We start from the raw sequence: 19,644 nt of genomic DNA, 5'->3' as shown, positions 1-19,644 counted from the left end.
CCATTAGCTTTTAGGAAGTCCTGAAACTCAATCTGCTCTATGATAGTTTTCTTAACAACAAATGAGATCATATGCCCCATCCAATTTCCAGCTCCCAGGAGGTTCTTCTTCCTCATTCTAGCATGTTTCATTTCTCCTGCTCATACACGTGCTAGATAAAGTTTTTGTGTATCTGTCAAAATATCTCTGCCAGGCCTTTTAGTTCCCAAGTTTTAGGACACTATCCTGGCAAATACCTTACTGTTTCAAGGCTTGGAGCCACAGAGGGACTAGAGCAGAACACAGGGCAAATACCATGTGAGGGTAATTCTGTAAGCAGAGGAAATCCTAACACAGTCACAGAGGAAGCCCTCATGATACGAACTCCCACGTGGCCTGCTCTGACTCCTCACAGTGGTAACCAGGGCCAAAATTCAATGACAGCAGGAAACAAAACTGGATGATGACCCATTCAAGAAAATCCCACGCCCAGACAAATAGTACTCAAGGACAGGTCATTCAGAAACAAGGATATATTAAGGCTCAGTGGAGAGTGATTTCCAAATCAAAGTCCTAATGCATGTTCTATGCAGATGATAAAACCAAGCCACTCTCTCACATCCTAGATGACAAAATCAACAAAAGTTTTCTTAAACTGAGGGCTTCTATAATTATGTAACTAGCTGTCCAGGGAAGGCTGCTATGGAAATGCAGCGAAGTAACCCTGAAAACACCTACAAACAAGAGGGTTATGAGAATGTGTACACTTTAAATAACCAGAGGTGATTTTCTTAAGTGGGAGAATGCTGTTTTCTAGGTGGATATCAAATCTAGCTGGTATAGAGTAAGTGGAAATAATAAATAATGAACATCTTAGCTATCTCCTAAATAAACATTGGTGAAGTCCAAAATGCTGTATCAGTGATGGGTGAAAAGCATGCAGTAGTATGTCAGGCAGCCAGAGACCAGTGTAGTCCAAGACCCTCACCTGGCACTGAATTCCGCAGGAACCCCTCCGCCTCTCTCAACTTTGGGTTTCCCCAATTATGGATAATTGTTACACGACTCTTTGCTCCCATGCTGTCAGCAGCAGGTCCTGCTAAGTGTGTGTGGAGCTTGTGGAGACCCTGTTCAGGACCCCATTCCAAAGCAGCAGCAGCACTGAGGGTGAATCTTGCTTGTAACCCAAGTCACCCCAATCTGATGTTGGCTGAGGGGAGTCCACAGCCCAAACAATCCCCCAGGAAGCAAACTTCTAGGTGTCCCTCAAACTGGTGAGAGAAGCACTTTAAATTTAACTACGTTTATTGAATTTATGGTGAGTTTAAACTATTCCCTTATGAGCAAGGGAATAGTTAAGCTCAGGTTACTTAAGATTTTTTTATATAAAGTTTTAATAGTGGGTTAGTTATTTTACTATTTTATAGACATGAAAAATGACTTATTAAAACCCATTTAAAATGGAAAGCTTTAGAAATTGTTTAAAAGAGATTAGAGCTAGAAGACAAAGAAATATATCAACCCAATAAAACAGAAGATCATGTCTAACCAGCTAGAGGAGAAATGACAATGCCTTGTCAGCACTCTTTGTTTCCTATGGTAAAATGCATCTAATAAATAGCCCATACTCTCACTATAGACAAAGATCCAAGCTGAGCAAACTCTTCAGCATTCAGAACAAGTCAACTTTTATTAAATAAGCTATTAGCAGGATGGGAGTCTACAAAACTAACTTTTTAATCTACTGATTTGTATCCTTCTGACACAGATAATTAACACTATTATTTGGGCTGATGGATATTACATTAAAACTTTACCATGAGGGTTAAGTCACTTTTTAAAAATGGGAGGACATCTAAGGAAATGGTGTTCCCACCATCCCATCAATCATCTTGTAATTAAAAAAGTTTATCACAGGTGGCATAGGAATTTCATTTTTATATAGGCAAGGGGCTCAGAATGCTGGAAGACTTCACTAACTTTAAGAAAAGGAAACAATGTGGTTCTCCATGATGTGTGGTGAAAATTCCAAGAAAGCCATGGCAGAATTGGACTTTTAACCAGACTGAAACTACTTCCCCAGGGAGGTAAATCCAGTAGACCACCAGGCCTTTCCAACTGTTACCCTCCTCCTGAGGTCCTTAGGATCAGACACAGGTTCCTCTCTGCAGGGCTTTCCTATGCACAGCAGCAGTGTGTTCGGGACATATGGTGACTGGGCAGTTGTAACCTGTGTTTTCAGAGGAAGAGTGTGCCATTTAAGAAGCTGAATCCTCAGATCTTAGCATACCAGACTGCCTGCTCCCTGCTGCCCCAGTGTCCCTGCCTAGCTACAGTATCCACTTCCCCTTTGTACCACCTTAATGCACAGAAGCTTTCAGGACCCCTCTGTCTGCTATTAGAACTTACCTGTTCAGGGCCCATCTCCTCTCAGATCTGGGCTTTGCATTGTTTCCTCATCACTAATCAAGTAAACTTCAGGTTATCTGCTAATTATTTGAAGGTTTGCATTAGGATCTCAGCTCTGCCAATTACTAATTGTGGCACCTTGGGCAATTCACAACATCAGTGAGATTCACTTTTCCCATCTGTAATGCTGAAGTACCTGATTATTCACAGTATGGCCAAGAGAATAATACTAGTCTTTGTAAACTGCACAGCTCTACACAAATTTAACATGTAATTTTTTTCTCAGAATACACTTATTGTGTTAAAGACAAGATGATTAGGATGGGGTGGAGAGATGGGGAAGAAGAAAGGTCTTTTACCTCTCTATTTCTTCCATGTGGGTAGCTGTTTGCTCTCCAAACTTCACTGCCCTTTAATTCACATCATTAGCTCAAGAGTCAGCCCTAAATTTAAGACTTTCGTCAGTACAGATATTCTTTTCATGCTGTGTTTGGTGTATTTCTAGAATCTGAAAATTTAAAGGACCTAACCACATCAACATAAACTATGAATACAATGAATCCTTACATTTGTGAAATGCTTTATAGCACACAGTCTTTTATTTTTACATATCTTATTTAATTCTCATAGCCTTGCTAGTAGCCAACCTACTAGGCCCATTTCATAGATAAGAAAACTTGAGGTACAGAGTACTCAGATGGCCTATTGGGACTTAGATTTGACTCTAGCTGTTTGGAATTCAAATCCATTGTTCTTTCTACCACACCATAGCTGCTGATGTTGGGGAGCACCATAACCCTGGTTAAAAGGTTTCTCTGTTACCATGCAAAATATATAAACATATGGAAGTTGGCCATTCCTAATAATTTTATTGGAGAAGCAAAATCTGTGGATTTAGGGGCTTGAGTACAAGAGTTTCCTCTTCCTAGGTGAGATTATGGTTAGTGGTGAGCAGAAATGCAACATGACATGCTGTACTTACGTCATACACCTGGGGACTGGTCAGACATCGAGCCAGTAAGCCACACCAGGCTGGGAGGGTGGTGGTTAATGGGGGTCCACTGTGTGTGAGGATGGGCTTCAAGTAACTTTAAAAAAAAGGTATTAAGGAAAAACATTTGAGAAGAAAACACACACACACTCAAAAATGTGTTTAAAAAAAAATTCAACGAGTAAATTGTCCATTATCCACAAAAAGCCCCTTTGTCTTTTTTACCAGTATAACAAAGAAATACTTGGAATACAGAAAACACCTGCAATTTGAAACAATTTGAAGCAAAGTTTAAACTAGGCTCCATCAGGTTTAGGTTTAAGTGTTAATGGTTCACTCTCAAGTTGGTGATTCCTATTTTCAGTTAAAAAAATTTAATTAGAATATCCATCTCCTTTCTTTAGTTATGTTGAGTAGGGGGTTGGGTTTCAATCAGCATTCTCCCTTTTGACACACAACCAGCTCAGGTCTTGGAAACAGGTACACTAAGGAAACTAAGACCTGGCAAGGTGAAATGATTTAACTAAGGATATACAGGCATACATCTCTCGACTTTCTACACAAGAAGGTCTATTTTTTCAGTCTTACTGCTAGGTCTCTCCCACACGCTAGCACAGGATTTCTTAAGCATGACACTACTGACATTTTCGACAGGATCATTCTTTGTTGTGGGGGTGGTCCTGTGCATTTATTGAATGTTTAGCAGCATCCCTGCCTATAGGCATAAGATGACAGTAGCACTCCCTCCAGGTATGATCATCCAAAATGTCTCCTGACATTGCTGCATGTCCCCTGGGGGCCAAAGTCACCTCCACCTGAGAACCATTGCCCTAGCGTGATATGTGGAAAGCTCAGAGTTTTTCAGTCTATGAATATTTGTGTTGCTAAATGCACAGCCCTATACTGAAAGCACCACGAGGCACCAGTCACATTATGATAGAGCCCTAGCCATTTCTGACAGCCACAGCCTAAGTGATTCGGAAAAGTAGAGACTGAGATGGCAGCCTTAACTATAGGAATGTCCAAGAGCCTTCAACGGAAGTTGAGAAGCAGTGTAACCCTCTAGGTACCCAAGAGGAAGACACTTCCAAGCACCACCTTCCTTCACTTAGAGCAGAACAAGAGAACAAAACTTTATCTACAGGTGGATATGGAAAGTAGATACTGGGGTAGACTTGGGAATTACACAACCAAAGGAGATCCAGGGACTCTGCTGGAGCACTTTACAAACAGAAAAAGCTTCCCTTTAGCTTCTGTCCCTTAACCACATTCTCAGGGAGAGATGCAGAAGAGACTTTAGTTAACTTTGGGGAAAAATCCCTACAGGCCTATCAGTTATCCTGTGTTTTTAGTTCAAAAGATGATAGAGGCTTGGATTTGTAGAATGATAGATATTAAAGAGTCAGAGGGGAAACCATAGAGGCCACCTTTCAGTTCCCCACCTCAGAGAGCTCAAAGAGAAGCTCCTCCTTCCCCAAATATAGCAGGCCCTCTAACAACTTATTTTTCCTTTCCAATTTTTATTTACACTGTGGAAACAGTAGCATTTTATCCTATTTTCTGTGCTTTGTGACAGATTGAATCTAAGTGCTAGAAACTAATAAGCGATATTTGTAATAATGTCATCATATGAATATTATTCAGTGTAGAACCAAGCAGAGTGGTTGGAGAAATATAAAAGGAAATGTAACACAATTTCCCTTAAACTTTAGTAAGTTAAAAGAGAATCCTTGCATGCCTTGCTAAATAAAGGATCTTCTTTTCTTTTTAACTTTGTTCGCTTCTTCTGGGTCATAACAATCACTGTTTCTTCAACATTCACCCCTTTGCTGTATTTTGTTTTGCTGACCTTTATGTTGTTACTTTTTTTCCTTCTTATAGAGTCTGTAAGAATGCTAAACTTTCTGAATTCTTGCATGTCTGAAAAAGCCCTCCCTTTTTTCTCTCATATTTGCTTGAGAGTTTGGGTACAGAATTCTAGGTCCAGACATTTTTTCATTCCAGAACTTGGAAGATATTGCTCCAATATATTATATCATCCATACAATTTTGCTGATGAGAAGTCTGAGTCTCGCCTTTTAGAGGTGTCTGTTTTATCTCTTTGGAAGCCTTAAAGATTTCCTCTTGTAGTTATGGATGTTCCCATTAGTCCTGTTCACACCCGATGGGCCCTTGCATTCTGGAAACCAATGTCTTTCCCTAATTAAAGGGAATTTTCTTCCATCACTTCTTTGGTACTTCTTTTCCTCCATAGTCTCTATCTTCTTTCAAATCTTGTTAAACGATTTTGGACTACCTGAGTCTATCCTCCACATCTTGAAACTCTTACACATCTCTGATTTTTTGCTCTAATTCTTGGAGATTTTTTTCTTAACTTTATATTTCAGATCAACAATTTGGTCTTCAGCCACATTCACATTATCGGACTATCCATTATATATTTTTGTTTACCTCAAAAACCTCATTTTTAGTTTTCAAGAATTTCTTCTTGAATGATTGGTTTTTCTAATGACCTGTTCTTGCATTAAGACTGGGAAAGCCTCTTAATTCTCTCTAAGGATTTTATTAGAAAAATTAAAAGAAAATATATGGGATTGTTTATTTTGGCACCCCTACTCTCCTCCTTTAGTCAATTCTTCAGTTCACCAGGCAGGTTGGGGACTCCTACCATGGCTAAAGTAGTGGGGGTACTCTGGGGAGAAAAAGCGTTGGTGTCCTCAAAAACTGCTTCTCTACCAAGCTCTCCCCAGACAATGTCTTTATTCTCTTTAGAGAGTTATGGACCAAAGATAAAATTAATGGTTGATCTGTTTATGCAGGAAGTACCTGTTACAACTGTTCCTAAAGATATTATTCAATAAATCACCTGGTCAAGTGGTTTAAGACTCACTTTTGTCTTCTAATATAATCATCTCTACTACCATTCCCTCTACCTTTGGTCTTCTACATAGTCAAAAATACCTCTTCCATAATCTCAATGAGACTTGTGAAGAGAAGGGTGGTATACATGTGTGCTAAGACTTATATTAAACTGTAAGCCCATCTATCCCATTTTAAGGCATCTTCAGGGAAGGAGGTACTACAATTTCTCCTGCCAGACTGTGAGGGTCACTCACATCTAGCTGAACTCTTCTGATGCAGCCAAAGCCTATTTTTTCTTCTTTGAACATATGTGGAGTTCTAGAGTGAATCACAGGCAGTTTTCTAATCTAATTCTTCAGAATCATTGTGCTGGTTTACATTCCAATTGGTTTCTCTCAACCAAATTAAAAAATGAAAATTCCCAAATCCCTAACATTTTAATTCAGAGGGGCCTTTAGAGATCACTCTTCCTACTTACTCATCAAAGAATCAATATTTTAGCACTTTAGCATTTTGCTACTTTCCCATGGACTCTCTCCAATATTTTCTACATTCTTTACCAAGCCTAGTGTGCTGTTTTGAAAGGATTGTCCCCTAGAAAAGGTATGTTTTAATCCTGATCCCATTGTGTGGGAGCAACAATTTATTTAATCCTTATTCAATAATGTAGGTTGGAATCTTTTGATTAGATGAGCTGCATGGAGATGTGATGCATCCATTTGTGGGTATTACCTTGGTTAGATGGAGATGTGACTCCACCAATTCTAGGTGGGTCTTGATTAGTTTATTGGAATTCTTTAAAAGAGAAAGCATTTTGGAGAAAGCTTTAGAATGGCAACACAGCCATGAGAGGAGAGAATGATGAAAGACAGAGCCCACACTTCCAGAGACCTTTGGAGATGAAGAAGAAATACATTGCCGGGGGAGCTTCATTAAACAAGAAGCCTGGAGAGAAAGCTAATAGATGTCGCCAGTTTGCCACGTGCCTATCCAATTCACAGAGATACCCTGAACTTCATCAGCCTTTCTTGAGTGAAGATAACCTCTTGTTGGAGCTTAATTTGGACATTTCTATAGCCTTGTTTTAATGTGGATATTTTCACAATCTTAGAACTGTAAACTTGTAACTTATTAAATTCCCCCTTTTTAAAAGCCATTCCATTTCTGGTATATTGTATTCCAGCAACTAGCAAACTAGAACATCCAGTAAGCAGACATGCATTCTGAATTACAATACAGACAAAATTAATATGGCTAAAAAAATTACTGGGGGTTTTACGTCAATTAATAGCAAACAAAGTAATTTAAATTGACCTATCAACTATGAACAACTAAAAAAGTTTAACAAAATAAATAATAAAATAAAATAAAGCAAATCATCTGTTGGATAGCATCAGAAAGCTACCAAGAGCAGCAAAGAAGGCTAGAACATTGGAGCAGGAAACTCAGAAGGTGAGCCCAGCATTTGGTGGGCCATGTTTTCCTTAAAGGTCCCTGAGAAGCTGACAGACCATCTGGCAGACTCACAAAGGTAGAGTGAGTCTAACAAAAACTGGAGTCCAGGGCCTAACAAAGGAGAAAGATGTAGGCATCCCAGGCTTTCAACTGAAACCACAGGAAAAAGGGAAATGGAAAACAGACTCTAAAAAGAATTGAAGCCCAGTTTCAATCACCTTTATTTCTGCTTGGATTAAGGTGATCTGGAATTGCTAATACTCCTAGCCTAGCAACTGGGAAGATGTAAAGTTAAATCATCTTTGGAAGATGATAATCTCACCCAGAGCAACTCAAATTATCTTTACATTTTTTTATTGCCTATGTCTGGCACTCAGTAAAAAAAGAAAACATGCAAACAAAAAACCAGCCCTACAAGGAGAAAAGTAATAACAACAAAGAATAGAAACAGATGCACAGAAGATTCAGATAATGGAGTTATCTGACACAAACTTTTAAAATAACCATACTTAGTAATTTTAAGGATTAAAAGTCAATGTTTGGGGTGGACCATGGTGGCTCCGCAGGCAGAGTTCTTGCCTGCCATGCCAGAGACCCAGGTTCGATTCCCAGTGCCTGCTCATGTAAAAGAAAAAAAAAAAAAGGAAAAGTCAATGTATGCATTTAGCACCAGATTAGATATAATTGAAAAGAGAATTAGAGCCTTGGAATATGGGGATGATTATCTAAGCTAATGCATGAAGAGGCAGAAGGGTGGAAAATAAAGGAACATATGGTGAAGAAGTCTAATGTACAATTAGTTGGAGTCCCAAAAGGAGAGGAGAGTGAGAACGGAACAGAAGAAATGTTGAAGAAATAATGGCTGAGAACTTTTCAAAACTGATGAAAGACATTAAGTCACAGATTTAAGAAACATAACAAACCCCAAGCATGATAAACACAAAGAAAATCACACCTAGGTACATCACAGTAGAAACTGAAGAAAATGAAAGGCAGCCTAAGGAAAAAAATCTATACCAAAAAAGGAACAGCAATAAGATTAATAGATGTCTTTTCAACTGAAACAATGGAAGCGATGAGACAATGGAATGAGGTCTTCAAAGTGCTGAGAGAAAATAACTGCCAACAAAAAATTCAATAATCATTAGAAATATACTTTACAAATCAAAATGAAAATGTGTTTCAGGATAACCATGCAGCTGATGAGGGAATATTCTTCTTTACAGAATAACTTACTCTTATAAAAGGAATGATAAAATTGGAATATCAACATTTTACAACCCCAAATGAAAAAATTAGCTAGGCAATGATTAACAAGAACTCTAAAACTGTTAGATATAAGACTGATGGAACACTTTATAATGGACGAATGGTACTGACAATATAGGAAGCTACTGGTTCATCTTAACATCACACACACAAGCAAAAGAAAGACAAGACACTCTGTTCCTTCTCATGTGATACAATAGGAAATGTAGAACACCTCCTCCTATGGTGTATTCTTGACAAAATATCAAACCTAAATCTGATCAATCCTCCAAATCAGGGGTTGGCAAGCTTTGGCTCTCGAGTCAAATCTGCGGATCCTCTACTTCTGTAAATAAAGCTTTATTGGAATACAGTCATGCATGTCCATTTTACATACAGTGTATGGCTGCTTTCATGCTACAGTGGCAGAGTTGAGTAGGTATGATAGAAAGTTTGCCAACTCCTGCCCTAGTTCTATCATTTTATGGAAGAATATATGCAATACAAACACCAACCTAAGAAAGCTAGTGTAGTTATATTAGTATTCAATTAGAGATAAAGAGGGCCATTTCAAAATGATAAAAGATTCGATTCACAGGAAAGATAAAAAATTCTAAATTTGTATGTACCTAACAACATGGTCTCAAAATAAAGTAAAAAATTGATAGGACTAAAAGGAGGAATAGATAAGCCTTTATCACAGCGTGAGATTTTAACAGACCTCTCTCAAAAACTGATAAAAAAAAACAGTGGACTAGAAGACTCAATATTGTAAAGATGTCAATTTAAATCTATAGATTCTCTGCAATCTATATACCAGGAGGTTTTTACATGTAAATACAAAGGGCTACCAAAAAAAAAAAAGCCAAAGCAATCTTGAAGAATAAAAAGTTCTTCAAAGTGGAAGAATTTGCTCTGCTGGACATTAAAACTTATTAACAAGCGACAATAAATAAGATGGAGTGACACTAGTACAAGAACAGACCAATCAATGTATCAGAATATAAAATGAAGCAGATCTATCTATCTACCTGTATATGTGGACATCTAATTTATGACAAAGGTAGCACTACAGAGCAGTGGGAAAGCATGGTGTTTTTCAATAAACAGGGCTGGATCAAGTAGATATTCATATGGAAACATCAACAACTATTGTTCCATCCCACACATAAAATCAATTCCAAGTGGATTGTACATCTAAGTGTGAAAGGTAAACAATAAAGATTCTGAAAGAAAACATAGAAAATTGGCTTCATGACTTTGGGGTAGGTAAAGATTTCTTAAGCAGCACATAAAAAGCACTAACTGGAAAGGTAAAGATCAATACCTTGAATAAAGATCTTCTGTTCATCAAAAGATACTACTTAAAAGGTAAAAAAGGCAAGCCACAAAGTGGGAGAAGATATTTTCAACACATATACTCAGCAAAAGACTCATATCCGGAATATATAAAGAACTCCTACAACTCAGTAAGAAAAAAGGCAGATGACCCAACAGAAAAAAAATGGACAAGAGACATAAATGGGCACTTCATAAAAGAATATACCAAATGGCCAATAAGGAGCTCAACCTTATTAGAATTCAGAGAAATGCAAATTAAAACCGCAATAAGATATCACTACAAACCCACTACCATGGCAAAAGTTAAAAAGACGGGCAACACAAAAGTTGACGAAGACCGTGGAACAACTGGAACTCTCATACACTAGAGGTGAATGTGGAAAATGATACCACCATTTTGGAAAACTGGCATTAACTTCAGAAGTTGGACCTATGCATGTCATATGATGTAGCAATTTCACTCCTGGGTATTTTCCTAACAACAAAAAAAATGTGTATATGTTCATTAAACGACACATAGAAGAATGTTCATAACAGCATTTTTGATAATAGCTCCAAAACGGAAACAACCCACATATTTATCAACAATAGAATAAATTGTAGTATATTCACACAATGAAATACTATTCAGCAATGAGAGCAAATGAACTGGAACTACACACAATATAGGTGAATCACACAAATGATGTCAAGCCAAATAAACTAGACACTAAAATATGTATACTGTATAATTCCATTTATATAGAGTCCAAAAACAGGTCAATCATGTATTGCTAGAATTTAGGAGAGTAGTTATATTCAGAGAGGGGAGAGGGGTAGCAATCAAACTATGGCCTGAGGGGAGCTGGCAATTTTGTGTTTCTCAATCTGGGGTTAAATGGGTGTGCTTATTTTGTCATCATTTACTGAGCACTTATGAGTTGTGCACTTTTCTGCATGTTATACTTTATAACAATCATTCGAACATTTGCAGAACTAGACTTTTTTTTTTGCAGAGGCGGGGGGCATGGGCAGGCTCCAGGAATTGAACCCGGGTCTCTGGCACTATGCCACTGAGCCACCGCTGCCCGCCTCTAAACATTTTCAAAGTCTCCAATGACTACATATAATAAGCAAACTTCCCATTTGATTTGCTGTGTCAAATTAAGAAACCAGAAATGTTTAACTTTTTATTTTCAATTTTCACCTAGGACCAACTGAATCTACTAGAATAGGATCTGCCCAGCATGTGGCCCAGTTATGCCAAAATCAGATCACATAATTCCTGGAATGGATTTGGCTGAGTCCAGTCAGCAGGAATTATCCTTCCTACAAGGATTAACTGCCTGAGCTCCACTTGGTTCCTGACAACAACACGCTTTGTTGTGCAATTTTAATGAAGTCACCTACAAAGGCATAGTTTCCCTGTTACCAAAGTTCTGAAGAGCCACATGAGCCTACTGGGCTGTGGATTCACTATTTTAATGATATGCACTCCTCTTGGCCAGAGAGATGCTCACCAAGACTATATGTAGTTGAATGATCACTGCACGTGTCCTAAGAGAGGACTAACTATACCTGTACGAAACACACATCTTCCTTTACTTATCAGATGCCATTCAGTGATAGCTCAGCAAAAGGGTTTCATCATCAATATTTCACAAATACAGGAATGCCACTTAAAAGGATACTTGTGGTCAAAGCTGTACCACAGTCTAAATATCCACGCACTCTCCTGCTTTGTCCGGTTTCCTCTGGCAGAATCTGGACCATCCTAGGAAGAAACAAAAGAACAAATGTTTGGTTGCAGAAAAGGGCCCTGAAAGAAGGGGGAAAAGCTCCTTTTTAAAGCCATAACTTACAGATTTAGAGGTCATAATCAAATATCCCATATCACAGAAGTTTCAAAAAATATATACCAGGAGTGAATATTTTAGCAGAAATTGAATAAACCCAAAAGGTAGACAAATAAATTCCCAAAGAAAATAAGGTTTGGTCATGCCTGTGGGTATACCTGACTCAGTGTAGTACAAAACACAAAATTTCTTGTGACATTTTTATCATAATTTTCCTCAAAGTGTCTTTCAGCAGATTAACTATCCTAAATAGTCTAGATTTTAACTGGTAAAAACTTAATTTATACAGAATATTAAAGAAAGCTTCTATAAAAACAACTTTCTAGGTCCCCAGAAGCTGGCCTGAAGAAACCATGCTTTTTTGTAGTTTCTTGAAGTTGGACAAGGATTCTCTAAGGTTCTTTCCCAGACATCTATATTATTTGTGTCCCATGGTGGTGCAGTAACTTACTACCCTATCAGCTTTAGGAAGGTGGGGTCAGTGGACAGGGGGAACAGAGCCAGAAATAACAATTCAGTTATTTTATCTGCCCTCAAGTAGCAAGTTCCACTCTTCTCATTTCTTTCTAACTCAAATATCCCCATCACTTAATTTCCAAAATATCTTGCAAAACCAAACATTCATTTGAGGTTTAGAAAATCTGTCCAGTACAATTATTATAAGCAACAAAATTAATATAAAAATTGGATTGACTGCAGCAATTTAAGAGCTCTAATGGGGTTTATGTTGCTGGATGAAAATACAGTCATTTAATTGTCATCTTTGACATTATAGGGAGAGGCAACTTGTGAAGGACAATTGACAATAACCAAATAAAAGTTGAACCGAAATTACAAGTAGTTCTAAATCACAGTGGATATAAACTCCACAGACCAGTTGGTAGGGAGAAAGGATTTATGAGAGATCTTTGAGAGGATATGCATATGTTTCAAGTAGAGGGAGGGAAAATAGCAGGCAATTTATTTAAATTCCTAAATTTTCCACAAGCAAAGATTATTTTTAAAAACTGAGTCCCCATGGTATTTCAGGAATGTTTGTTTAGTCACGGATATGGAAATGGCTGTGGAAGAGGAAAAATTAACAAGGAGAACCCCCAGAGACCAATTTTACTTTACATTTTTATAAATTACATTGAAGAAGGAGGGCACAAAAATGTCTCCATTCATAAAGAACAATCATTCCTTAGGGTAATTACCCAATGACAATTCAAGGAATATTTCAAAATTCCACACGACTGGGTAGAAAAGTGGTACATGACATTTTGACATGCAAATATTTTTATGCAAAAATAAAATAGGCTCTACACTCTCAGTTCTATAAGTATCTGCAGAATCTTACCAAAGAAAACACTAACAAAATGACAAACATCATCAGAAAGGATACTATAAGCCATCAAACACAAAACAAGTCCCCCAAAGTCAATTTCATCTGCCCCTCCTCTGAAACATCACCTCAAGGAAGCTACAAGAGACTTACATAAGCACCAAAAGGCACAATTCAAATGTCTAAAGCAAGGGAAGGCCTTCTATTTGAAGGCAAACTAACAAAAGGTCTTCTCAGGCTATAGAGAGACAAGCTGGCGGTCAAAAAACAAGGTAAATTGATCTCTGATTCTACTGCAAATCATAAAACGTAAGAAATTGAGAGACAACCCTGAGAAGCCTATGAAGGTAAATTCAGGACAAAGAAAAAGTACAGTTTTGTAAAAGCGGTGTTAAGCAACTTCTTATTCCAGGAGATAGTGCCAAAAGTATGAAGAGGTACAGAAAGGACTTAGAAGAATCCATATATGGTGGCTTTAGGGAAACTGGGGGTGGGGGGGAAAGTTATTGGGAACAGAACTAAGTTTTTAAGATGACTGAGAAGACAATCAACTCTTGCTTTACAACATGTTTTGGGCTGCTATCACGGACAAGCCAGGAGAGCCCTTTCTGTGGGACAGGGCTGAGCAGGGTTGGTTTGGATATAGGCTGGTCCTATAATAAATAGGGCCTTCTTCCCAGTCTGCACTTGGAAACCTGCTTGGATTTCCATTCATGTGCTGCCCAGAGAAAAAGTGGGAATTTGCTCTCTTGCCAAGTCCCTCCTCAAATCTGCATAACAACCAGAAGGTTTCAGATTCCCATATCTTTAGCTCAGCCTGCTTCAAAGGCCTGGGACACCATTTCTTCCTCTCATCTTCTATCCATAATACCCACCTGGCAAACCCCTATTCATCACAAGTTGGTTTCTCTGAGAAATGTTTCAGAAGCAATAGAGCACTCCAAGAAGTACAGGTGAGACCATTACAGGCTCTTTCAACACACTACCTGGGTTCAAGTCTTAGCTATACGCCTGACTGGTAACATTTCCCCACCATGTGACTCTGGGCCAGTCACCCAACCTTTCTTTTCTTCACTTTCCTCATCTGTAAAATGGACATATTAATAATGACCTACTTCATAGGAACATCATAACACTTAGATGAATTTTTACATTTAAAACACTTAGATCAGTGCCTGATATGTGATAAACACTCAACAAATATTGACTACTGTTATTACTAGCCATGTGACCTGTTTGTGCTGCTCAAATAAAACATTTTAAAAATATTTAGCGCAGTGCCTGCCTGGCACATGTTATACATTCAGTAATATTTATAATTGAGCTCCTGCTAAAAATTCCACTAATTTCCAAAGACTGGAGATGTGATTTCAAGCATGTATTCATTGAAAAAAAAATCCCATTCTATTAATGCCATTTGACCATCTTGTAGGACTTTTCACATGAAGGATTTTAAAATTTTTTACTAACATTATTGAAAGAGAGACTCCTTCAAGGAAACAAATACCACCAACTTTGCTTATTACCATTTCTTGAGCATATAACAAAGTATCTATTTCTTCCTCATTCATTAAGCACCTAATTATGTACCACCCATTGCATGCTGGGTGCTGAAAATGCAAAGAAAAATGACACTCAGTACCTGCCCATTTAGGAGGAAGCTATTGGGGCAGACAAATACATATATACTGACAAATACGATCAAGAAAAATAAAGCAGGGCGGGCCGCGGTGGCTCAGCGGGCAAAGTGCTTGCCTGCTATGCCGGAGGACCTCGGTTCGATTCCCGGCCCCAGCCCATGTAACAAAAACGGAGAAACTGAATACAATAAAACAAGAAAATGTTTAAAAATGTTTCCCTTTCTTCCTTCCTTCTATCCTTCCTTCCTTCTCTCTGTCTTTCCTTTAAAAAAAAAAAAAAAAAAAATAAAGCAGATTAAAGAACTAAAGCATGACGGAAGTTCTCATTTTTTAAATAATTTTTCTAGAACTAATGACTAATGATTTCTGGGTAGAGTTATATTTAATTCCATTTTTATATCATGTTAAAAGTTATATATATATATATATTATTTTTTTAAGTTAAGACCATTACTCTCATAGCATACAATGAGAGGAGCTTAGTTGTTGTTGTTTTTTTTTTCAGGGATAGAGCACGTGGTAGGCAAAATAATGATCCCTAAAGATGCCCACACACTAATCCTTGGAACCAGGGAATATGTCATCTTACTTGACAAAGGGACTTTGTAAACAGAATTAAGGTTATCCAGGTGGGGCCCAAGGAACTCACATGGGCCTTAAAGAAATGGGAGAAGGAAGAGGCAGGAGAGATTCAAAGCCTGAGAGGGACTAGAGCTGTTGCTAGCTTTGAAGTTTAAGGGGGTCATGAGCCAGAAAATGCAGATGGCCCCTAGGAGCTGAGAGGGATCCCTGGCTCGTAACCAGAAAGGAAACAGGGGCCTCAGTGCTACTGAAGTCTGCCAACAGGAATTCATGGAACTGAATTCTGCCAACAACTTGAATGAGCCTGGAAGTGGAGTTGTCCCCAGAGTCCAGCTGATGCCTTGATTTTGGCCTGGAGAGGCTAAAAGCAAAGAAAACAGCCCAGACCACCAGACTTCTTTCTTACCTCCACAACTGTAAGATAACAAATGTGTTGTTTTAAGCTGCTGAGTTTGGTAATTTGTTACAGCAGCAACAGGAATCTAATACCAAATATGAGAGTAAATAAATGATGGGATCAGATTTGGGCTCTTTTTCATGTCATCAGGACAGTGGAGCCCAAGATTTCTCAGCTGGGGGTAATGATGGGGTTTAAAAACAGGGAATCCGGTCTCTGACAGTGATACAGGAATCATTTCTTTCCCTGCGAAACACTCTTCTCAGGGCTCTACATTGCCTACCCCATCTTCAAGCTGTCATGTGCACCCAAGTCCCCCTGGGATCTTGTTAAAATGCAGACTCCGATTCAGCAGATGTAGGTAGGGCCTGAGATTCTGCATTTCTACCAAGCTCACAGGTGATGCCTTTGCAGCTGGTCTGCACTCCTAGGTGGTAGAACAGGCAGGGCTGTTCACAATCTTGCCTCTGCAGTCTCCACTCTCCACCCTTCGCCTTCATCATGTGTTTCCCAAGCCCTTAAGGATGGAGGTATCTCTATCTTGTTTGCACATGTATTCCCAGAGCCTAAAATAATGTCTGCAACATAATAGGTGCTCAAAACACAACTGTCAACTGAATGAAAAAATCAATATTAATTCTGAGATTCTAGGAAAAAAAATAGCAGAAAGGGAAGTCAGGGGCCAACAGCAGCACTAAGAACAAAAAGAAAGAACTTGATTGGGTCAGGGAGCAGTAATTTGAGGAAAGGTGCCTCAGTAATTGAAGTTAAAAATTTAGGAGACTAGGTATTGGATTTTAGCCTGGAGGAAAACTGATGGAGCACCCAGGAATAGGAGCAAATCCAGTTTACCCAGAAAATCATGTGATATTACAACTATAAACAGCTGATTTTCTAGTTTTCAACACACACACACACACATACACAGGGTGAATAACTTTCCTCCATATTCCATTAATATCCTGCTTGTGACTTAGTCCCAAATTGAGAACATGAGGTCTGCCTGCTGATATGATAAATCTGAGACAAATTCAGATTTGTGGTGTGCCAAAGGAAGCCTCATCAATAAGTGCTTTTCTGGAAACTTTGGGAAGGAAGTGAATGATGTGTCTGCATATCTGTACAACATAAATCTCAGCTGGGCTGAGATTTGCTTCCAGCTGGGCTTGTTTTTGTTTTGGTTGCAAAGTCACCAAGACCTCCAGAGAAACAAAGCAACTGAGCTTTTTGTTTTGTTTTGTTTTGTTTTGTTTTGTTTTGTTCTGAGTCAAACTTGCCAGGGACATGAAGCTGAAGTCTGCCCACAATATTCTTATGCTTTCCTCACATAATGCCAAAACTTCTAGCCAACAGCTCATTTTCTTCTCCCAAATTTAGCTAATATTCTGTAGCTCTGGAGCCATGACTTTATAACTTCAGGCTTCTAGAACTGGTAAAGGAAATCATGCTCATTATCAGAAATGCTGTCCCTTCAAATACCAGTTTTTGTTTTTTAGGAAGATCATTTAGAATATGAGGGAAAGAGAACTGCCCTTTCTTTTCTAATAGGGAACAAACATCTGGACTTTCTCACTACCTCTGATGTCAGTTTCATGACATCACTGAGCGTGTGACCTGGATCCATTTCAGGGGAAACTGCAAGAACCCAGGGTTTCACCAAAAATGAGAAGCCCATTTGTTTCTCTGTTTCACTGTTTCTCACGACCACTAACTGCTCCCAGCCTGGCAGTTAGCAGCTCAGTGGAACAAGAATGCTAGGGTCAGGAGGATTTGGAGAAATAAGACCCTTTCTACATAGGGCATGAGTCATTTCTAAGAGGGTCTCCTGGGGAAACAAGCTTGGAATTCATCTTTTTTTTTCCAGTCTGATGGCAATCTTGAAAGACTTTCGAAATGCCAGCAGAACTGACTGTGAGGGCTCCTCTAAATGACTGTGTCTGAAGCTTGGAAGGAAGGATGTTCAGAGGAAGCTGTGGCACAGCTCCCAGCTAGGGCTAGCAAATGGGGCCCCATAAGGAGTATGGCAGAAATCACTGCTATCCCCATTCACAGTGCCAAACAAGCACAGTGATTTCTGCCCAAACAGTGAGCCACCAGGAACACTGAGTCTACGCCTTCAGGCCCATTCAGGGACATTTTGGAGGCTCACTCCACTTACGAGGACGGGCCCTGTTTCAGCTGTCTCTGAACGGACTACATGCCAGAACCCATAGCATTCAGGACCTGCTGCTTTCTTAAACATCTCCATGGAAAAGTGACAGCATGCATGTTATCAATTCTAATTATAAGCTCAAGGTTTCCAGGTGTAGTCATTATGATATCCAGTAAGTTTAGCTACATGAAACCAACCAAAGCATTTATTTATTTCGTTTATTTCTTTTTATAGCTGCTTGAGTACGGAGGCAGGAAGCAATGGAAAACAGAAAATAGCAAAAGGACTAGGGATGTTTTTGCTAGTCTGGAACTGTCAAAACAGTTTCTCTCCAAATCTGGGTTACCATGCTGGTACTCGCCTATTTTGCTTAACAAATTAATCTTGACTAATCACACTTCTGTGGAGGATGCTTTGGAATAAGGCAGTCATATCCTAGCAGAGTCATGATTTTCCTTCCAATTAAATAGACATCCATCACACTTTTCACCCAGATTTTCTCAGGGTGAATTTCAAGATTTCCCAAACCATTAGTCTAAATTAGCTTCCAAGTGCTCAATCCCCAAACCCCTGTTTTCTAAAGTCCTTAATCAAAACTAGAGGCAGACAGGGCAGTGTGATGGTGGCTCAATGGCAGAATTCTCGCCTGCCATGCCAGAGATCTGGGTTCAATTCCTGGTGCCTGCCAATGGAAAAACAAAACAAAACAAAACTAGAGGCAGGCAGCATATTTCCAAAAAAGAACCTGTCATTGAAACCATGTTTCCAACTGGCAAATGTCTTTTGGAGTACCATTCAAGTAGGCACCAAATCACCAATTAAGCTTATTGAAAAATCTTCCCAAAATGTCCCAAACTTTCAGAAACCATAGCTTTATGTCTTTTAAGTTGGGACCCAGGATGGACATGAATCCCATGAAAGCCCTAACAGGCTGGTAACTACCTCAAAGAGAATAAACCAGAAAAGGCAATAGTGGCACCCTCGGGGTCCCGCACAGCATCACATTTTGGGAGACTTGTTAAATTTGATATGGTAGATGGAGTCCTTTGGTAGATCCTAGGGAATCTGAAATATGTGGGCAGGATTTAGGATTAAGTGCTACCAAAATTGTGGTTCAAAATTGACTGGGAAAAAAAGAAACACTACATGGTTTTACAGACAATGTACACGTGGTGGTCAATAAAGGTACATGCTGCACTAGGTCATCTCTCAATCCTCATATTTGGGTTCCCCTGTGCCCATGGAGAAGTCATATGAGGCATTCTAGTCAGAAGTCCTAGGCTTTGAGTCCTCCCAGGCCAGCCACCAAGCATAGGAGTGAACAAGCGTTTGGATGATTCCAGTCCCCAGCCATCAAGTTAACCCCAGCCTTGGAGTTTTTCCACTGGAGATCCTGCACTTTATGGAGAAGAGACAAACTGCCCTTACG

The 19,644-nt window shown here is 39.0% G+C and overlaps 1 protein-coding gene across 1 annotated transcript in view; it reads right to left on the bottom strand.

The window, feature by feature from the left end:
* The window catches only part of SLC9A7 (solute carrier family 9 member A7), a 182,921-nt gene that overhangs the window by 2,089 nt on the left and 161,188 nt on the right, over positions 1–19,644 (bottom strand). Inside the window, exons 15-16 of the mRNA XM_077145215.1 lie at positions 11,956–12,038; positions 3,371–3,476 (exon numbers count right to left, since the gene is read on the bottom strand). Of these exons, the coding sequence (XP_077001330.1) occupies positions 3,371–3,476; positions 11,956–12,038 (189 nt within the window). The remainder of the gene's footprint in view (positions 1–3,370; positions 3,477–11,955; positions 12,039–19,644) is intronic.

Source organism: Tamandua tetradactyla, chromosome X, assembly GCF_023851605.1.
Source record: "Tamandua tetradactyla isolate mTamTet1 chromosome X, mTamTet1.pri, whole genome shotgun sequence".
Classification (NCBI taxonomy): domain Eukaryota; kingdom Metazoa; phylum Chordata; class Mammalia; order Pilosa; family Myrmecophagidae; genus Tamandua; species Tamandua tetradactyla.
The sequence above is the reverse complement of the archived record's forward strand: the minus strand, read 5'-3'. Positions and strand labels throughout refer to the sequence as shown.